The sequence below is a fragment of the Eretmochelys imbricata genome, chromosome 10 (genome assembly GCF_965152235.1).
Source record: "Eretmochelys imbricata isolate rEreImb1 chromosome 10, rEreImb1.hap1, whole genome shotgun sequence".
NCBI lineage: Eukaryota > Metazoa > Chordata > Testudines > Cheloniidae > Eretmochelys > Eretmochelys imbricata.
Genome location: NC_135581.1, coordinates 6,486,457 through 6,501,901, shown reverse-complemented (window position 1 = coordinate 6,501,901; position 15,445 = coordinate 6,486,457). Strand labels below are relative to the sequence as shown.

The window sequence follows — 15,445 nt, the reverse complement described above, 5'->3', positions numbered from 1 at the left end:
CCTTCCCTTCACCAGGTTTGACGATAATGCTAAAACTAATGATATTTTACTCACCCATAAAAATATGACTTGCCCGAGGGAAGCAGGGGACTAGATTTTCGCAAGGTTTACAATCTATGTACGCTGCCCAGGAGAGTCTAGGTCTTTGCTTCTCCCACTCTTTGGAATATCAGTTTTACTTGCCCTCCCTGAGAGGCCTCAGCCTAGCTGTCAGTCAGACAAGGAAGAACCCCTCCGCCCCCCACTCCGCCCCCCACTCCTTGTTCAGACCCTGGGGGATTTACTGAGCATATTGAGTCGCAACCACATTGCTTGACTGCCATGGATGGCCACTGGGTGGGTGGGGCCAGAGTCTTTGCCACCCCCCAAAAGGGGGCGGGCAGAGGTGACAAGTGATAAGGCAGAAAACCGCTATGTCGGCGAGTGACCCAGATCCTTGGGACACCTTCATAGCTGCACGACTCGGCAGCTTCTGTGGTCTCTGCAGCATGGGATGCAAGTGGCACCTACAGAGCCTTTGGTGTCTACATGTAGATTCACTTCAGCTCTCCAGAGCAGGGACTGGCTCTTCCTGTGTTAGTTCAGCCCCCAGCCTCGTGGGGTGCAATTCTGAGAGGGTTCTTTGGGTGCTACGATCATATAAATACATTATACAGCCAGTTACCCGAAAACTCTAGTTATCTGGGGCCACAGTATGTCCCCCACACTGCCCTAAAAATCACCACATACCTTCAGAAGGGCAGAATACAGCTGTGATAATCTTCCCTTTAAAGAAAACGTGTCTAATTCACGCATCACCAGTGCAACGCCATATTCACTCCAATGGGGTTTCATGGCTGTAGCACTGTGGCCAGTTCAAAGGGGAGCCAAGCAATTCGTTGTCTCCACAGCGTCATCTCCGGTCAGAGCTCCTCACCCATCACAGAGCCCCAAAGCCGGGGACACAGCCCCTCCCAGCGACCAGCGGGGCAAGGATCTCACTGACACACACTTCCATCATCACTGAGGGGCCTTGACCAGCCACAGCCCGGGGCAAGTGGCCTGAGCACCAGGCCAGCCATATGGCTTTGGGATCCTCCCCACTCGCTGGGTCTCAGAGCACAGGCTCCAGGATGACCCTGAATGTCTTCACTGCAATTTTAGAGCCCCGGAGCCCAAGTCCCGCAAGCCTGAGTCAGTTGACTCGGGCCAGCTGCAGCCTGCCGCGGGTCTATTATCGCAGTGCAGACGTCCCCAATAAGTCCTCAGTCTTCCTTTCCAGAGTTCAGTTCAATCTCTCTCCCCTTGAGGCAGGAGCCCCCAATGCCCCTTCCCAGGGGTGAGTTATAATGCAAACAATCCTGTTATTCCCTGCAGGAGCCAGTCTTGCCCTCTGTAGCTGCTTCCTCATGCCAGCTACAGCTTCCTTGGCTTCTGCCCTGCCCGAGCCTTCTAGCTAGACTGTTATCAGCTGCTCATTCTTGAGGCCTCTCCTTTATAAGAGGTCTGGTTTGGTCACGTGACCCACCAGTCACATGATCTTCATTCTCCATGAGTTAAGCGTGTCACAGCCGGACTGAGGCCCACCTCCTCTTAAGGGGCCAGACACCCTGGGACAATGGGATAAACAAAGCACCCACGAGGGATCAAATTTGCATGGAAGTCAGTAGGAGCCACACCTGCTTAGCTCCCCAGTGCTGTGCCACTTTCTCCAGGCATGTTCTGAATCACATTCACATTTGTGTTCATTGCTCTGGGAAAAGAAGGATTTTTACTTACTTGGGACCCTGTTAATGGCTCGTAGAGGCCTGAGTACCCGGACAGTTCGGATGGCAGATAAGCTTACGTTGTGCCCATCCAGAGAATATTCCATCATGCTAAGGAAGAAAGAGAAAAAGAAGTCAGAACAGAGGTGTCTCATCTCCTAGGCCTTACAAGTGTGCGCGCAGGCTAAAAAGGGGCTGTTCCTAGCTGCTGAGGTGGATCAGTTAGCTGGACAGTATGTGCCCTGGCTATCTCAGGATTAAGCGATACAGTGGGCACCCTCATGCTCTGCAGGATTAGCAGAAGGCTACTGCAGCACGGGATTGTTGCAGCACTAGAGGAAGCTGCCTAGCTGATGCCGTGATTTACCTGCGGGAAGTAGTGCCTCCTGGAGGGGGAAGGTTTATGAATGAAAGGCCAACGTGTCACTGCCTGGTGTCTGTGAGTGATCTGGCATCCTCTAAAAGCACCTGCCCTGGTGCATTACGCTGAGCTGCAGCTACTTACTGAAGCAGTCCTGCTGAAGTCATTGGTTACTGCCGCTCACCATGACTACTGGTTGCAGAATTAGACCCAACAGAAATTGGAGGTGGGGGAGGGGGCAAAGGGGAACCTATAAATCTCCATGTCAGTGCAAAACGGCTCTTTACAATACAACGCCGCGTCAGAGATTCCAAGACCAGAAGGGCCCACTGATCAACTCATCCAACCTCCTGTATAACACAGGCCAGAGAACTTCCCCTCAAATCGTTCCCTTTAGAACTTCCCCCAAAATAGTTCCCTTTAGAAAAACATCTCGTCTTGATTTAAAACTCGTCAGTGACGGAGACAGACCGTGACCCTTGGTAAATTGTTCCGATCCTTAAGCCCTTCGCTTGGGAGATTATTCTGCAGCCCCACACAGCTCACAGTCAAGAAGATTTTCCTGATATTCCTTTCTCACTACTCCTGTGATACCTCCTTGTACTATCCCGGTGTATTTTCTTGACAGCTTGGCTTTTCTCCTCCCACAAACATTTACAGAAAAGAGCTGGGGAATAACATTCAGGTAGTTTGGGCTGCATTTACATTATTAAAAAAAGGAACATTTTCTTTTTCATGTCCTGTTGCCATTTCACACACGTTTCCCTCCTGGCCTGAGAAAGATGTTAAATTTAGTCAGTTTCGTTGGTCTTTTATAACCAGGAGTGGTAAACACGTCAGGCTTTTTTTTTCTTAAATGGGGCTCTGGCTAGTTAGCTTGGTTGTAATTACAATTTATAGCCTTTGAGCTGACTACAGGGACGCGCTCGTAAATGTGTCACATTTCTCTCACTACTCCTGTTCAGACACCACAATGCATCAAGAGCAAGACTGTGAACCAGCTTTTGGTACCAGAAAGACTTTTTTTTTTTTAAAGTAATACACAAATTAAAAAATGGAACGGGAAGGAGGGAGGCCTGAGAAAAGCAAATACCCAGAAATGTTTCCATCCAATATTTTAAAATTTCAGCAGAAAGCATTTTTATTTTAAACATTCCACAGGCACCTTAAGGACATAGGCACTGAGATTGTCCATGACGCAACCAGGGAGTGAAAGTGAAACGGACTAGAAACAATAGTCAAGCTTGCTCGCTTTGGGGGCGGCGCCTGATGCATGAGAGTAGCCTTTACTCATGCAAGTGGTCCCACTGATGTCAGTGGGTTACTCACGAGAATAAGGTTGGCAGCATCAGGGCTTTAGAAATCATATTTTAGCATCGTTTTAACTGCACACTGATTTCGGTTTCCAAATCGAGTGAAATGCAACAAACATGAAGCCAGATTCTCAGCTGATGTAAATCCGTTGTCGTCCCATTGAGCTATGCTGATTTATACTAGCCAAGGACCTGGCCTGAGATTTTAAACATCTGGTACTTTCAATACTCTAAAGGTACAAGACAGAAACCGGTATGGGATTTCTATTTTTAAAATATCTCCGCTTTGATGACAGCACACCTTTCAGCAAATGAACCCAAGGATTCTAATTGGTATTTTTATGCTAGCACAAATGTGGGAGGACAAGGTCATGTTTTGCAATGACAATCTGATAAGTGACAATATAGTGGAATCCTCTTCTTTGGAACATGCAGATGGAAAGAGAAGTGTGGCAACATTGTGGTGGTCCCCGTTATCATGGAGTCACAGGAAGGCACTGTGCAGAGGGTCATTACGAAGCTGTGATCATGATTGCATAGGAGAACTGGATGACAGATTTGCACCCATTTCTTAGAGTGCTTGCCCAGATTTAACAATGCATTCACTTTGGCTTATGCCCCCGTATGTTCGCTTTCCACAATAATTTGAATAGCTGAGTGTAACTCACATCAACATTCTCACAAAGAACACGGATGTGTCCCCACGTACACTCAATATCTAACACTTTGGTGCAAAGCGAACACAAAATCGGCTCAGCCTACAAACTGAAAGTGTTGCTTATTCATTTGTTCTCCAAGCATACTGGTGCCTTTGACAAGTGAGAAGTCTGCAGTTTAACACGTGGCCTGATTTGCACCCAGTCATTTTGAATATCTGAAAGTTCTGCCAAGGACTCAGCACACATTATACATTCTGCCAGTGGGAGTAAATCTGTCTGTCTGACAGAGGTAAGTGGGGGTATAAATCTGTTCCAAGGGATTGGTGATACAGCAAAGGACAGAGTTAAGGCTATTTGGGAAGTTTAATTTGGAACTTCAAGAATTTCAGATATTTGATTTTTCCACACCTTTGGCTGGAGTTATTCCTGGTATACCTCAATTAACTTAACTAATATTACAGCAGGTATGAAATTGGCCCTTTAGCCTTAATTTAGCATTTTTGGACTTTTTTGCTGCTGTTGTTTTTAATAACTTTTTTTTGTTGATGCATTTAATAAATCTTTACAATCCTAACTTTACCTTAAATTTTGCCTCTAGGAATTAAATTTAAATTCGAGGGATAGCTTTAAAATTTAGCACTACACTAAAGCAGTTCTGAAAACTAACCTGGATGCATTAAGCAGCCACATCACAGAATATCTGGGATGTGGCGCTTAGCAGAAGCAAGGACCAGAATCTAATCGCCTTCTATGATGAGATTACTGGTTCTGTGGATGAAGGGAAAGCAGTGGATGTATTGTTTCTTGACTTTAGCAAAGCTTTTGACACGGTCTCCCACAGTATTCTTGTCAGCAAGTTAAAGAAGTATGGGCTGAATGAATGGACTATGAGGTGGGTGGAAAGTTGGCTAGATTGTCGGGCTCAACCGGTAGTGATCAATGGCTCCATGTCTAGATGGCAGCTGGTATCAAGTGGAGTGCCCCAAGGGTCGGTCCTGGGGCCGGTTTTGTTCAATATCTTTATAAATGATCTGGAGGATGGTGTGGATTGCACTCTCAGCAAATTTGCAGATGATACTAAACTAGGAGGAGTGGTAGATACGGTGGCAGGTAGGGATAGGATACAGAGGGACCTAGACAAATTGGAGGATTGGGCCAAAAGAAATCTGATGAGGTTCAACAAGGATAAGTGCAGGGTCCTGCACTTAGGACGGAAGAATCCAATGCACCACTACAGACTAGGGACCGAATGGCTAGGCAGCAGTTCTGCGGAAAAGGACCTAGGGGTGACAGTGGACGAGAAGCTGGATATGAGTCAACAGTGTGCCCTTGTTGCCAAGAAGGCCAATGGCATTTTGGGATGTATAAGTAGGGGCATAGCGAGCAGATCGAGGGACGTGATCGTTCCCCTCTATTCGACATTGGTGAGGCCTCATCTGGAGTACTGTGTCCAGTTTTGGGCCCCACACTACAAGAAGGATGTGGAAAAATTGGAGAGAGTCCAGCGAAGGGCAACAAAAATGATTTGGGGTCTGGAACACATGAGTTATGAGGAGAGGCTGAGGGAACTGGGATTGTTTAGTCTGCAGAAGAGAAGAATGAGGGGGGATTTGATAGCTGCTTTCAACTACCTGAGAGGTGGTTCCACAGAGGATGGTTCTAGACTATTCTCAGTGGTAGAAGATGACAGGACAAGGAGTAATGGTCTTAAGTTGCAGTGAGGGAGGTTTAGGTTGGATATTAGGAAAAACTTTTTCACTAGGAGGGTGGTGGAACACTGGAATGCATTACCTAGGGAGGTGGTAGAATCTCCTTCCTTAGAAGTTTTTAAGGTCAAGCTTGACAAAGCCCTGGCTGGGATGATTTAATTGGGGATTGGTTCTGCTTTGAGCAGGGGGTTGGACTAGATGACCTCCTGAGGTCCCTTCCAACCCTGATAGTCTATGATTCTATACCACGCAGTGGGAAATTGATAAACACCAGTTTGCATCTGCTAGTTACAGTAACTAGGCCTGTAGCCAGCACCAGGTGTGCACTTCAAACAGACCTTTCAGGAATAGACAAACCTCTGTTTAAAGTCACTAAAATGAATATCAATGATTCCCGATCTGTCCCCTGGCTGTCGTCCTAATAAGGCACACTTGCAATTTATCAGGTGGCTGAAGGAAGTGGATTCTACTGCAACTGGACACCAGTTTTAAAACTACTAATAGAATGTAAAAGCAGTTGGAAAGTGCTCCACTGAAAGTTCCTACACTGTCTGGGTGGGTACTACCTCGGATCCCGACCTAGCTTTTGTTCAGTTTGTCTCCTTTGACTACAGGAGGCTTGGCTTGATCTCTTAGTATGCAATAAAACCATCAAAAACTTTCACACACAACTCAAAACAAAAGCTCTCTTTAAGAGTGAAGTGCTCTAGATCACTTTTCTTTTTTGCCACTGGGTTCTCATTTTCACACCCTGCTGAAGTGGTCAGTTTTGAGCCACCCAGGAGCAGGCTACACCAAAAATCTTGCAAGGAAGCCCATTCACCCATCATTTCCAGCTCAAACATGCAGGTCTGGGAGGTTTGGGTGAACATCTGGGCTTTGAGCGATTCTCTAAACTAAATTGCTGCACGTAAAATCAGTGGGTGTGACTCTCAGTTACACAAAAAACACTTTATATCTCTCTGTCAAAACAAAGGGGCTTTAAAAGGTGTGAAAGAGGCCCCCAGAGAACTCCCTCTATGCAGACTGTCTGCTGATGTAAAATCTCTATGCCAGCCTTGCTTCCCACCCCTCTTTGGGGGGCAGGGGAGGTTGGGGTGTGGCAGGAGTGCATTGCACTGATTATTTTCTGCTTCTTTGGGCCCAAAGGGGGTCATTGGAAGCACACTGGAAGTTTACAGTAGTCCTAAGACTGCTCTAATTTACCCTGATGGCTGGATAGATCCCTACACGGCCCCAGATTACAAAACTGGTTTAAAGTTACCGTTGCCCCCCTGCCTTCATCCATGTCCCAAGTACAGGAATGGAGTAATTTGGAATCAGGCCACCTAAGTCTATGAACTTCAGTGTTAAATTTTCACTGCAAGGTAAAGTGAGAGACCTGAGAGATACACCTGATAGCTAGGTTTCAGAGTAACAGCCATGTTAGTCTGTATTCGCAAAAAGAAAAGGAGGACTTGTGGCACCTTAGAGACTAACCAGTTTATTTAAATAAATTGGTTAGTCTCTAAGATGCCACAAGTACTCCTTCTCTTTTTACCTGATAGTTAGAAAGCATTTGGGGAAAAAATCCTTTCTTCAGTCTCTGAGCTCTACAGAAGCTGCATAGTCAATGCAGACTAGGACTGGCAGACTCATTGCACTGCACCCAGGGAGGATTAAGTCAGGGATTTGTTTCCTAATGGTTTGTGGAAAAGAACTGGCTTCATTAAAAAACCCTGTGAACTTAGCAACCCCATAAATGTGTTTCACTGTTTGGGGTTTTCCTTCCTTTATGCTAGAGGGTGGAACCCAGAGACTCCCTCAGGGCCTCTGTCTGGGAGAAAAGGCACCCTTGGTTTGGAATCAAATGGAAGACTGAGCCATTGGGCTCTGTCTAGGGTAAAAAAAGCCATTGTCTGGAAGAACCAGAGTTCTGCTCCCAGCTCTAGGTAAGCAAGGAGAGAGAAACGCATTTAAAAGCATGCAGCGTGGGGTGGGCGTTGGCTGGGAAACCCACCATCAAGCCCTTATTTTAACTGGCCCAGGCTCCCTGCATAGCTTCCCCCTTCTTACCATTCTCACTGCACTGCTGCACTGACCTTCAGTGACCTTGTCCCTTCGTCCCACCTTCCTGCCACTCTCCCTTCCATGTTACACTCCCCCTCCCCTCCATGTTACACCCCCCCCCCCCATGGCTGTTTTCACATATCAGCCCTTTCCCTTGCCCTCTCCTCTTGCATTTATTTCCCCAAGTCTTATTTCTCTTGTTGTCACAAGGACAGTTGCAACACTGAACTCTTCCTCTAATCGCTCTCTGTGTAGCCTTTAATGATGCTTTATTTGGGATGCACTGGAAATACAAACCATTATGCACTGATGCATAATAAAGGAGGATGGCGCACACAGCCTGTGGGGTATAAAGCCACAGAAGACCATACGCGTGCAAAGACCCTTAGCATCCACGGGAGAAAGTCACGGCCTCACATGTCCTGTCCTTCAGCATCCTCATTCATCGTTCATAAAGACTGGACTATTATCATGGCCTCAATATACCAGAGAACAGAAGTCACAGCTCTTTCCTATCTGCTCTCCCAAGGAAGGCAAGTACTTTCTTGGTCTGGACAGCGATTAGATTAATGGCATCTAATGCATTTTTCACGACACAGGGACCGCTCCAATGAGCAGAGACATATATGACCTACTTGACATTAGCAGTCATGAGGGGACAAATGACAGATCACCTTTTTGTTGCTTGGCCAATGTTTTCCACCCAGGCTTGTGGTCAGATTCAGGGTATGTCTGCATTGCAGTCGGGAGGTATGATTACAGCAGGGGTAGGTGAGATCGAGCTTCCTCACTAAAAATAGGAGTGAAGCTGCAGTGGTACAAGTAGGAGATATGAGAGCCTAACTGCCCAAATAAATGCCTGCCTGAGATCCTGACTATACATTTGGGCAGCTAGCCCATGCTTCACCACTATTTGTAGCGAGCTATTTTGTTCAAATCTAGGCCGGGTATGCATATATCTGCGGCAGTCATGCCTCCTGATTGCCGTACAGACATGCCCTCAGAGGAAACAGAGCCAGCTTTCCCCAGGCTGAAACTTCCCATGGTACTTTTCTTAGGCAAGCAGAGACAGAGAGTATTTACTGCTGGAGTGGCCTTCAGATGCAATCTGTTGCTGTCAGCAGAAGATCTGTTTATTTTGTAGTTTTCCCGCTTACTGTCGGCTTTCCTCGATAACCGTGCTATTAGCATAAATCAGCTCGCTTAAGGAAACTGAATAGGGCAAATGGAATGGCGGGCAATGCCCATTTGTCACTCACTTCCCTGCTTATCAGAAGGGCCCCTTAATAGGCTCCATCGCTTCCAGATCCGCTTGCCAAGAAAAACAACCCACTTATTATGTCACAGGCTCCCCGGTAAAACTGCTGCTTGTTGCCCAGGAAGGACAGAACTAAGTTTCCAAAGTACTTTGTAATTCAAGTCACCCTCCAAGGCTCTCCTTTCTTTAGATCCGAAGGTGAAAACCCAGGCAGGGTTGGGGAACAGGACGGGGATGCAGGGGCTTGTTAGCCAAACAGAGAACGACAAGGCAAATTACGAGGAGAAATGGTTCATGTTTGGACCCCATGTTCAAGTCTCTCCTGTGGGCAACAAAGTTAGAATTCCCACAGGCGTGCTCCAAAGGTACAATGGTCATAGGCCACCTTGTGCCTTCCAACTGCTTGAGAGGCCCTTGGGACTGGCTTGCAAATGGATCATTCTGCGTGTCATTCCTCAGCATTAACAGCATCCCACCAGAAGGTTTTCTTGTGTTAATAGTGGTTTGATTTTCCCCTCTCTCCTCCACCAGCCTTTTACGTCTATAAAATGGGACTGGAAAACTACCTCCAACAGACTTGCTTGCGAGTGTTCCTATCTTTCCAGCTTACTGAGCTACAAATACTGTGGCCAAGGAAAGTCTGATTGTTAAGCAACAGTAGAGGACTCTCCCTTCGTGTGTGTGGCATTTTAATATGCATTGCTCTGATGCTCATCGTGATAACACCTGAGAACCTCCCAAATGTTAATGTAATGCATAACCTCCACCGCTCCCTCCTGGGATAAGATGCTTGGGCATTATCATTTGTATTCTAAAGGTGATTTACCTGAAGTCACACAGAGAGACAGTGGTCGCCCAGCTGGATATAGATTCCAGATTTAATGGCTCCTGGATTGATGGTCTTACACAGAACTATGCATGTGCACCTGGTTCCTGACTATATCCTAAAAAATACACAGTGGGGCTAAAAAAAAGTTAACTAGCTTTTTCTTAAACTGTAGCCAAAGGCTGATTCAAAGGAGGCTCAGCTCCGACAGTTTTATGTTTTATTCATACCAGTAATCCATTCCTAATTGTATTCCTGGACAAAAAACTACATTAAGATGGAGTTAAGGTTGAGCACCACTGCTTTAAGGGTAAAACACATTGCAGGGATGTTGCAATTACTCCAAAACCAAGTACTATAAACCCAGGATATTCAAAGGTAAGGTTACACGCAATATCCAAACCAGTTTTCCATCCCTAATTGTACACCAAGCAGGTAAAATTGCTTTGAGTGGGTATCATCCAGTCTTAGGACCTATTTAGTTTATTTCTAGGACATTTTTTAATCTGCTCAATACTTTTCTGCAGATCACTGGGAACCTGAAGTTTAAAGGAATCTGCTCTTCCAAGCGTGTTTGGGAGTGTAAAATAACCATCTCCATAAACTTGTCTCAGGAGAATAAGCAGCTGTTGGGCGAGGTGTGTTCAAATGTCAACAAACATAAATTTAAAGCAGAAATTACCATGTGTTTATAATTTATGAGGATTAGAAAGTGTGCCAGACAGCCAGCTCCCTGCCCCTCCCCCCACGGCTAGCCTCGCTGATGCTTTAATCTTCCTGAGCCAGACTCTCCTTGCTCAGCTGAAATCCACTGTCTTCATTTGTCCTAACAGCACCCACTGAGGCCAATGGGTCACAGCAGCATGGTGGCTTTCCAGGCAGGGACAGTGTCAAGCTGAAAATCTCAGACGTTAATTTAAATCCTGTATCTATGTTGCTAACATCTTAGATTATTAGCATGGACAGGACTCTTGAGGAACAGATTTGTTTCCCCCTATTTTTGCTCTGTACTTTGTGCAGGTCTCTGAGCTTGGGCAAGGAGAAAGCCAGTCAGTTTCTGCTTTGCTTGCGGTTGTTTTCTAGTCACTGTCCCTTGCAGGGGCTCAAGCACCATGTTCCAGCAATGTGCACTGCAAGAGACACAGAAGGGGACCTGGTCCACAGCAGCTGAAGTCAATGGGAGCGTTGCCACTGACTTTTGTGGGAGCAGAATTGAACCCGACTGCACTTTACACATCTGTTCTTGAGCCTTAACTGCGAGCTTTGGGAACATGCTGGTTATTACAATGCCCAGATCTGAATGGATTTGATTTAACTGAAATCAAGCCAGCAAAGATTGCTATATAAGGGGCTTGAAGCTCTTACTTTGGTAGACAGGTTCACATCAGTGGTTGCCAGGGGCTTAGGCACATGTCTTTGGTACAGAAGCACCCGAGTTGCCAGCATTCCAGTTGACACTTCCCGTGCAACCCTTCTTTGCTGTTCAGACCTCCCCTATACCGTAGGGAGCATGCCTGCTGGTGAAGAAGCTTCAACATCCCCGGACAGATACACGACTTAAGAGTTTGTGGCAGGACAAAATCAAGTGGTTTAAATGATAGTTTAGCCCCCACCCCTTTGTACCCCAAACTTCCAAGGACTAGAGGTGGTCATGGTATGTCTGCACACCAAAGAAAAACCCATGGCTGACCTGTGCCAGCTGACTTGGATTCACAGGGCTGTTTCGTTGCTATGTAGACTTCTGGGCTTAGGCTTGAGCTTGGCCTCTAGGACCCTGTGAGGTGGGAGGGTCCCAGAGCTCAGGCTCCTGTCTGAGCCCGGAAGTCGACACAGCCATGGAAGAGTCCTGCAGCCCCAGCTCCATGAGCCCGAGTTGGCTGGCACAGGCCAGCTGCGGGTGTTTAGCTGCTGTGTGGACACACCCATAGAACGCAGCCAGTCCAGGGAGATGCACTGCTGCAGAACGCCTTCTCTAACCCATTCCCTCCACCCCAACCCTCAGATTCAGGTCAGGCTAATCAACAGCAGCTTCCCATTTCATAGTTTGCAGATGCTTTTGCAAAATCAATTACAGCCGAACTCAACAGTGTTTTATTGCCTCAGAGATCAGGTTTTACATGACTTTTCTTTGGCTCCCACTTGGCAGCTTCCTTAAGAAATACCCAAAAGCAGCCAGGGCGACTGGTGGATTTGTTTATGCCTCCAGTGCACATGGTTAATTTATGAGCTTTGGCTACTCACCCGGCCATTACGATGAAGAAGTCCAGGCGATTCCATGTGTCTCCTAGGTAACACTTCTGCCCGAAGATCCCCAGAGCTACCATCTTGATGACCATCTCCACAGCGAAGAAGGCGAAGATGAAATGGTCAAATGCCTAGGTCATAAAAAGATGATTGCAGTGAGTTCTACTGTGGTTCTGTATTGCAGAGATAAAAAAAACCAGGCATATGTATATTTCTACTGTATGGATATTATGTATCTACAGCTGAGGTGATCAAACCATGGCTCATGGAGTACTGAAGTGTCAGCTATAAAACCCAAAATACATCCTGGGTTGTCTGCTGAGTGATGATAACACTGACTGAAATGCAACTGTTGGGTTTTTATTGCTGAGGAACAATAAGCAATTTCTATTCATCTAGTGACAAAGATACAAGCACACAAACGTATTATGCTTGTTACGGATTTACTTTTGCATTTAAAGCATATGCAAATCGATATGCAAATGCCACACAACCCTCAGGGTCCTGGCAAGTTGCCACTGAAAAACTCCGAGATACACGTGCTGTGCATTTGGGGTGCCCAGGCTTTGTATCGTGCACAGGCTGAAGCAAATATCGATCAGACAGACCACATGTGCTACAGGTTAGGAACTGAAATATTACGAAATGGACTCATTGCTAAATGCATGTTGCCCCATAAATTATGACTATGCAGTGGGACATATTGATTGTTATTAGTCACATGGAAAAAACTTTTCTCTTTTGAAAAAAACCTCGGGAAAGTTACAGCAGAGTCTTGATTCACACCTGTAAACGTGGACAGATGTGCCCCTCCAACCACTTTCTTTGTGATCGTAACAGTCAGCAGAGCCTCCTACGGTGAGTCTCTGATACTTTCATTTTGAGGCCTGCATGGTTTATTGCCAAACATAACAGAAAACAGGCAGCTGCAAACTGGCTTCCTTTGCATATGCTATTGGGTGTGCACCTGTGCAGGTGAGAGAGATCTATCTAGTCGAGCTGTCTGCTTACCTACCAACACTTTACAAACTATACTGAACTTGTTCCAGCAGTCTCCGTTCATTTGATAATTGGCATCTGAGTTATCTCCACAAGGGAGCTCAATGCTTCCTACATCATGTTTTGGCTTTCGTTCTTCCTACAAGCTGGAGTGAGGCAGGGGTGAAAGTTGGATGATTGTTCTTTGCATGTTTTGCTCTTTTTCAGTCTGCTAACTGTTCACAGCATGCTCGGATTTTTACAAATATATCGGACATGTTGTAATCATTCACCACTCAACGCAAACATTGGTCATTGTGCGGGCTCCTCCTGAACTGGTCACTTCGATTCATTCACGTCACAAAGGTTATGATCTACACAGCCTGCCGCAGCAAAGCCTCCCAGCCCGGAGCAACAGATGCGAGCTCCCGGGACTCATGCTACCACATGAAAAATAGCTAGGTAGATGTAGTGACGCAGAATCTGAAGCCCAGGAAGGAGGATGGGCTTCAGAGCCCTAGCTCCAGCCTGAACCACAATTCCGAAGTGCTGTCGACATGGCTATTTTCAGAACACTAGCATAAGTCCCCCACAACCTGAGTCTGTCCACCTGGGCTGGGGAGGCTTGCTACTGTGGGCTGTGTAGACGTATCCATAATATGGTTTCGGCTAACTGATTTGATGACATTTTCTGAAGAGAACAAAGAGTGAATAATCAACAACAATGACTCTTGCTCATGCAAAAATCCCTCTGTTTGCATATGGATTTGGGTATTTGTAAGAATGACAGACATCCACCAAGCCAAGATCCATTTGTGTGAACGATTACAAACAACAAAAGGCAGGAACATGGTTGGGAGGAATGGAAACCTTTGCTTCAGACCAGTTGCTATCTGATGAGGTCTAGGAAGCTGCTTTCCCCATGGGCAGGGTATTCCATGAGTACCTGCCACAATTTGCTGCACCTTTCTCTAAAGCAGCTGGGACCAGATGCTACCCTAATCTGGTGTGGCAATTCCTACGGTGGATAACCATTTGCAGTATTTTCTCAGCTCGGTTCTACAATTTATTCTGTAACCAATCTCTGGTGGTTTCTCAATTGCTCTGGTTGGTTCAGTTCTGCACCTAACATCTCATAACTTTGGGCTGGAAGGGTCTGGGATGAGAGAACCTCTGGTTGTTGACATTTGCATATGATCCTTGACCAGTCCTTAGGAGGTGGGTGCATCTGATGATCTACTAGAGGTCCCAATGGCATTTCCTTACTGCAGAAGGGTTTGCAGGGTATTAAAGAGTCAAGCATGCTCAGGACATTACACAGACACAAGCCAGCCATCTTTACACTGGTTCACATAATGCTTTGCAAAGGCTGAGTGTCTCCATAGATGTCTGTTTGGAGCCTAGAAGGCTAGTTGGTGAAGGAGGTGCATAGTCACAACTCTCACACCAGATGCAGCTGTGATGTGATGCTAAGGGCAAAGGGCTTAGAGATGGCCAGCCCTGTGGCATATGTCAGCTATGTGATTGCCAGGCTCACGTGCTGCCCCCTGGAGTTCTGGGAGGCTATTAAGGTTCTAGGAAAAGGGTTTATGAGCCCAGGACTTGTACACCGGCCTCAGTGGACAGTAATCTGCAGCTCGTTTGGATATAGGTCAGCTGAAGAACAAAGCAGGCATAGGCTTTTAGTACACTCTAGCCAGATCCTTAGGATCCTGACTGGGAATATAATCTCGGGGCCCTGGCTCCTGAATGAATCACTAGCCCAGAAGGCTCACTGTTTTCCATGGGTTAGTGTTTTACCACCCAGCTGTGAAAGTGCATCAGGCTCCCATTCCTACCTCCAGGATGGTGCATCGCTCCGACTTGCAGTCCACATCCTCGCAGGGCTGGAACATGCCCAAGGTGACACAGTTCAGCAGGATGACCAGCATGCTGACATGCTCGAACCAGGTGAGAGCAGCGAGTTAAGGAGGATGCACTTGGTCAGCAGTGGGCAAAGACATGGAGAGTGTCAGCAAAAGCACGGCCCCATTTACACATCCAAAGAACCAGCACTCCCGATCCAAATAACAAAAGCTGCCCCAAAGCTGAAGTTTCTGGGAACTCAAGGGAAAGGATCCCTGCAAAGGGGACTCCTGCTGAGATGAGAGGACGGTAGGGGCTTCAGAACAGTGCAATGAGACGAATTATTAGATTTCACAGATGACCTTCCACACCTTGTCATCAATTTCCATATATCATACAGGTGAGAGAGCAGCCAAGGACCCAACAAAAAATCTTTGTCCATCCGTAGCAACTTTCAT

The 15,445-nt window shown here is 46.5% G+C and overlaps 1 protein-coding gene across 1 annotated transcript in view; it reads right to left on the bottom strand.

Annotated features, from left to right (window-relative positions):
• The window catches only part of CACNA1H (calcium voltage-gated channel subunit alpha1 H), a 478,708-nt gene that overhangs the window by 190,289 nt on the left and 272,974 nt on the right, over positions 1-15,445 (bottom strand). Inside the window, exons 2-4 of the mRNA XM_077827747.1 lie at positions 14,981-15,092; positions 12,162-12,295; positions 1,759-1,856 (exon numbers count right to left, since the gene is read on the bottom strand). Of these exons, the coding sequence (XP_077683873.1) occupies positions 1,759-1,856; positions 12,162-12,295; positions 14,981-15,092 (344 nt within the window). The remainder of the gene's footprint in view (positions 1-1,758; positions 1,857-12,161; positions 12,296-14,980; positions 15,093-15,445) is intronic.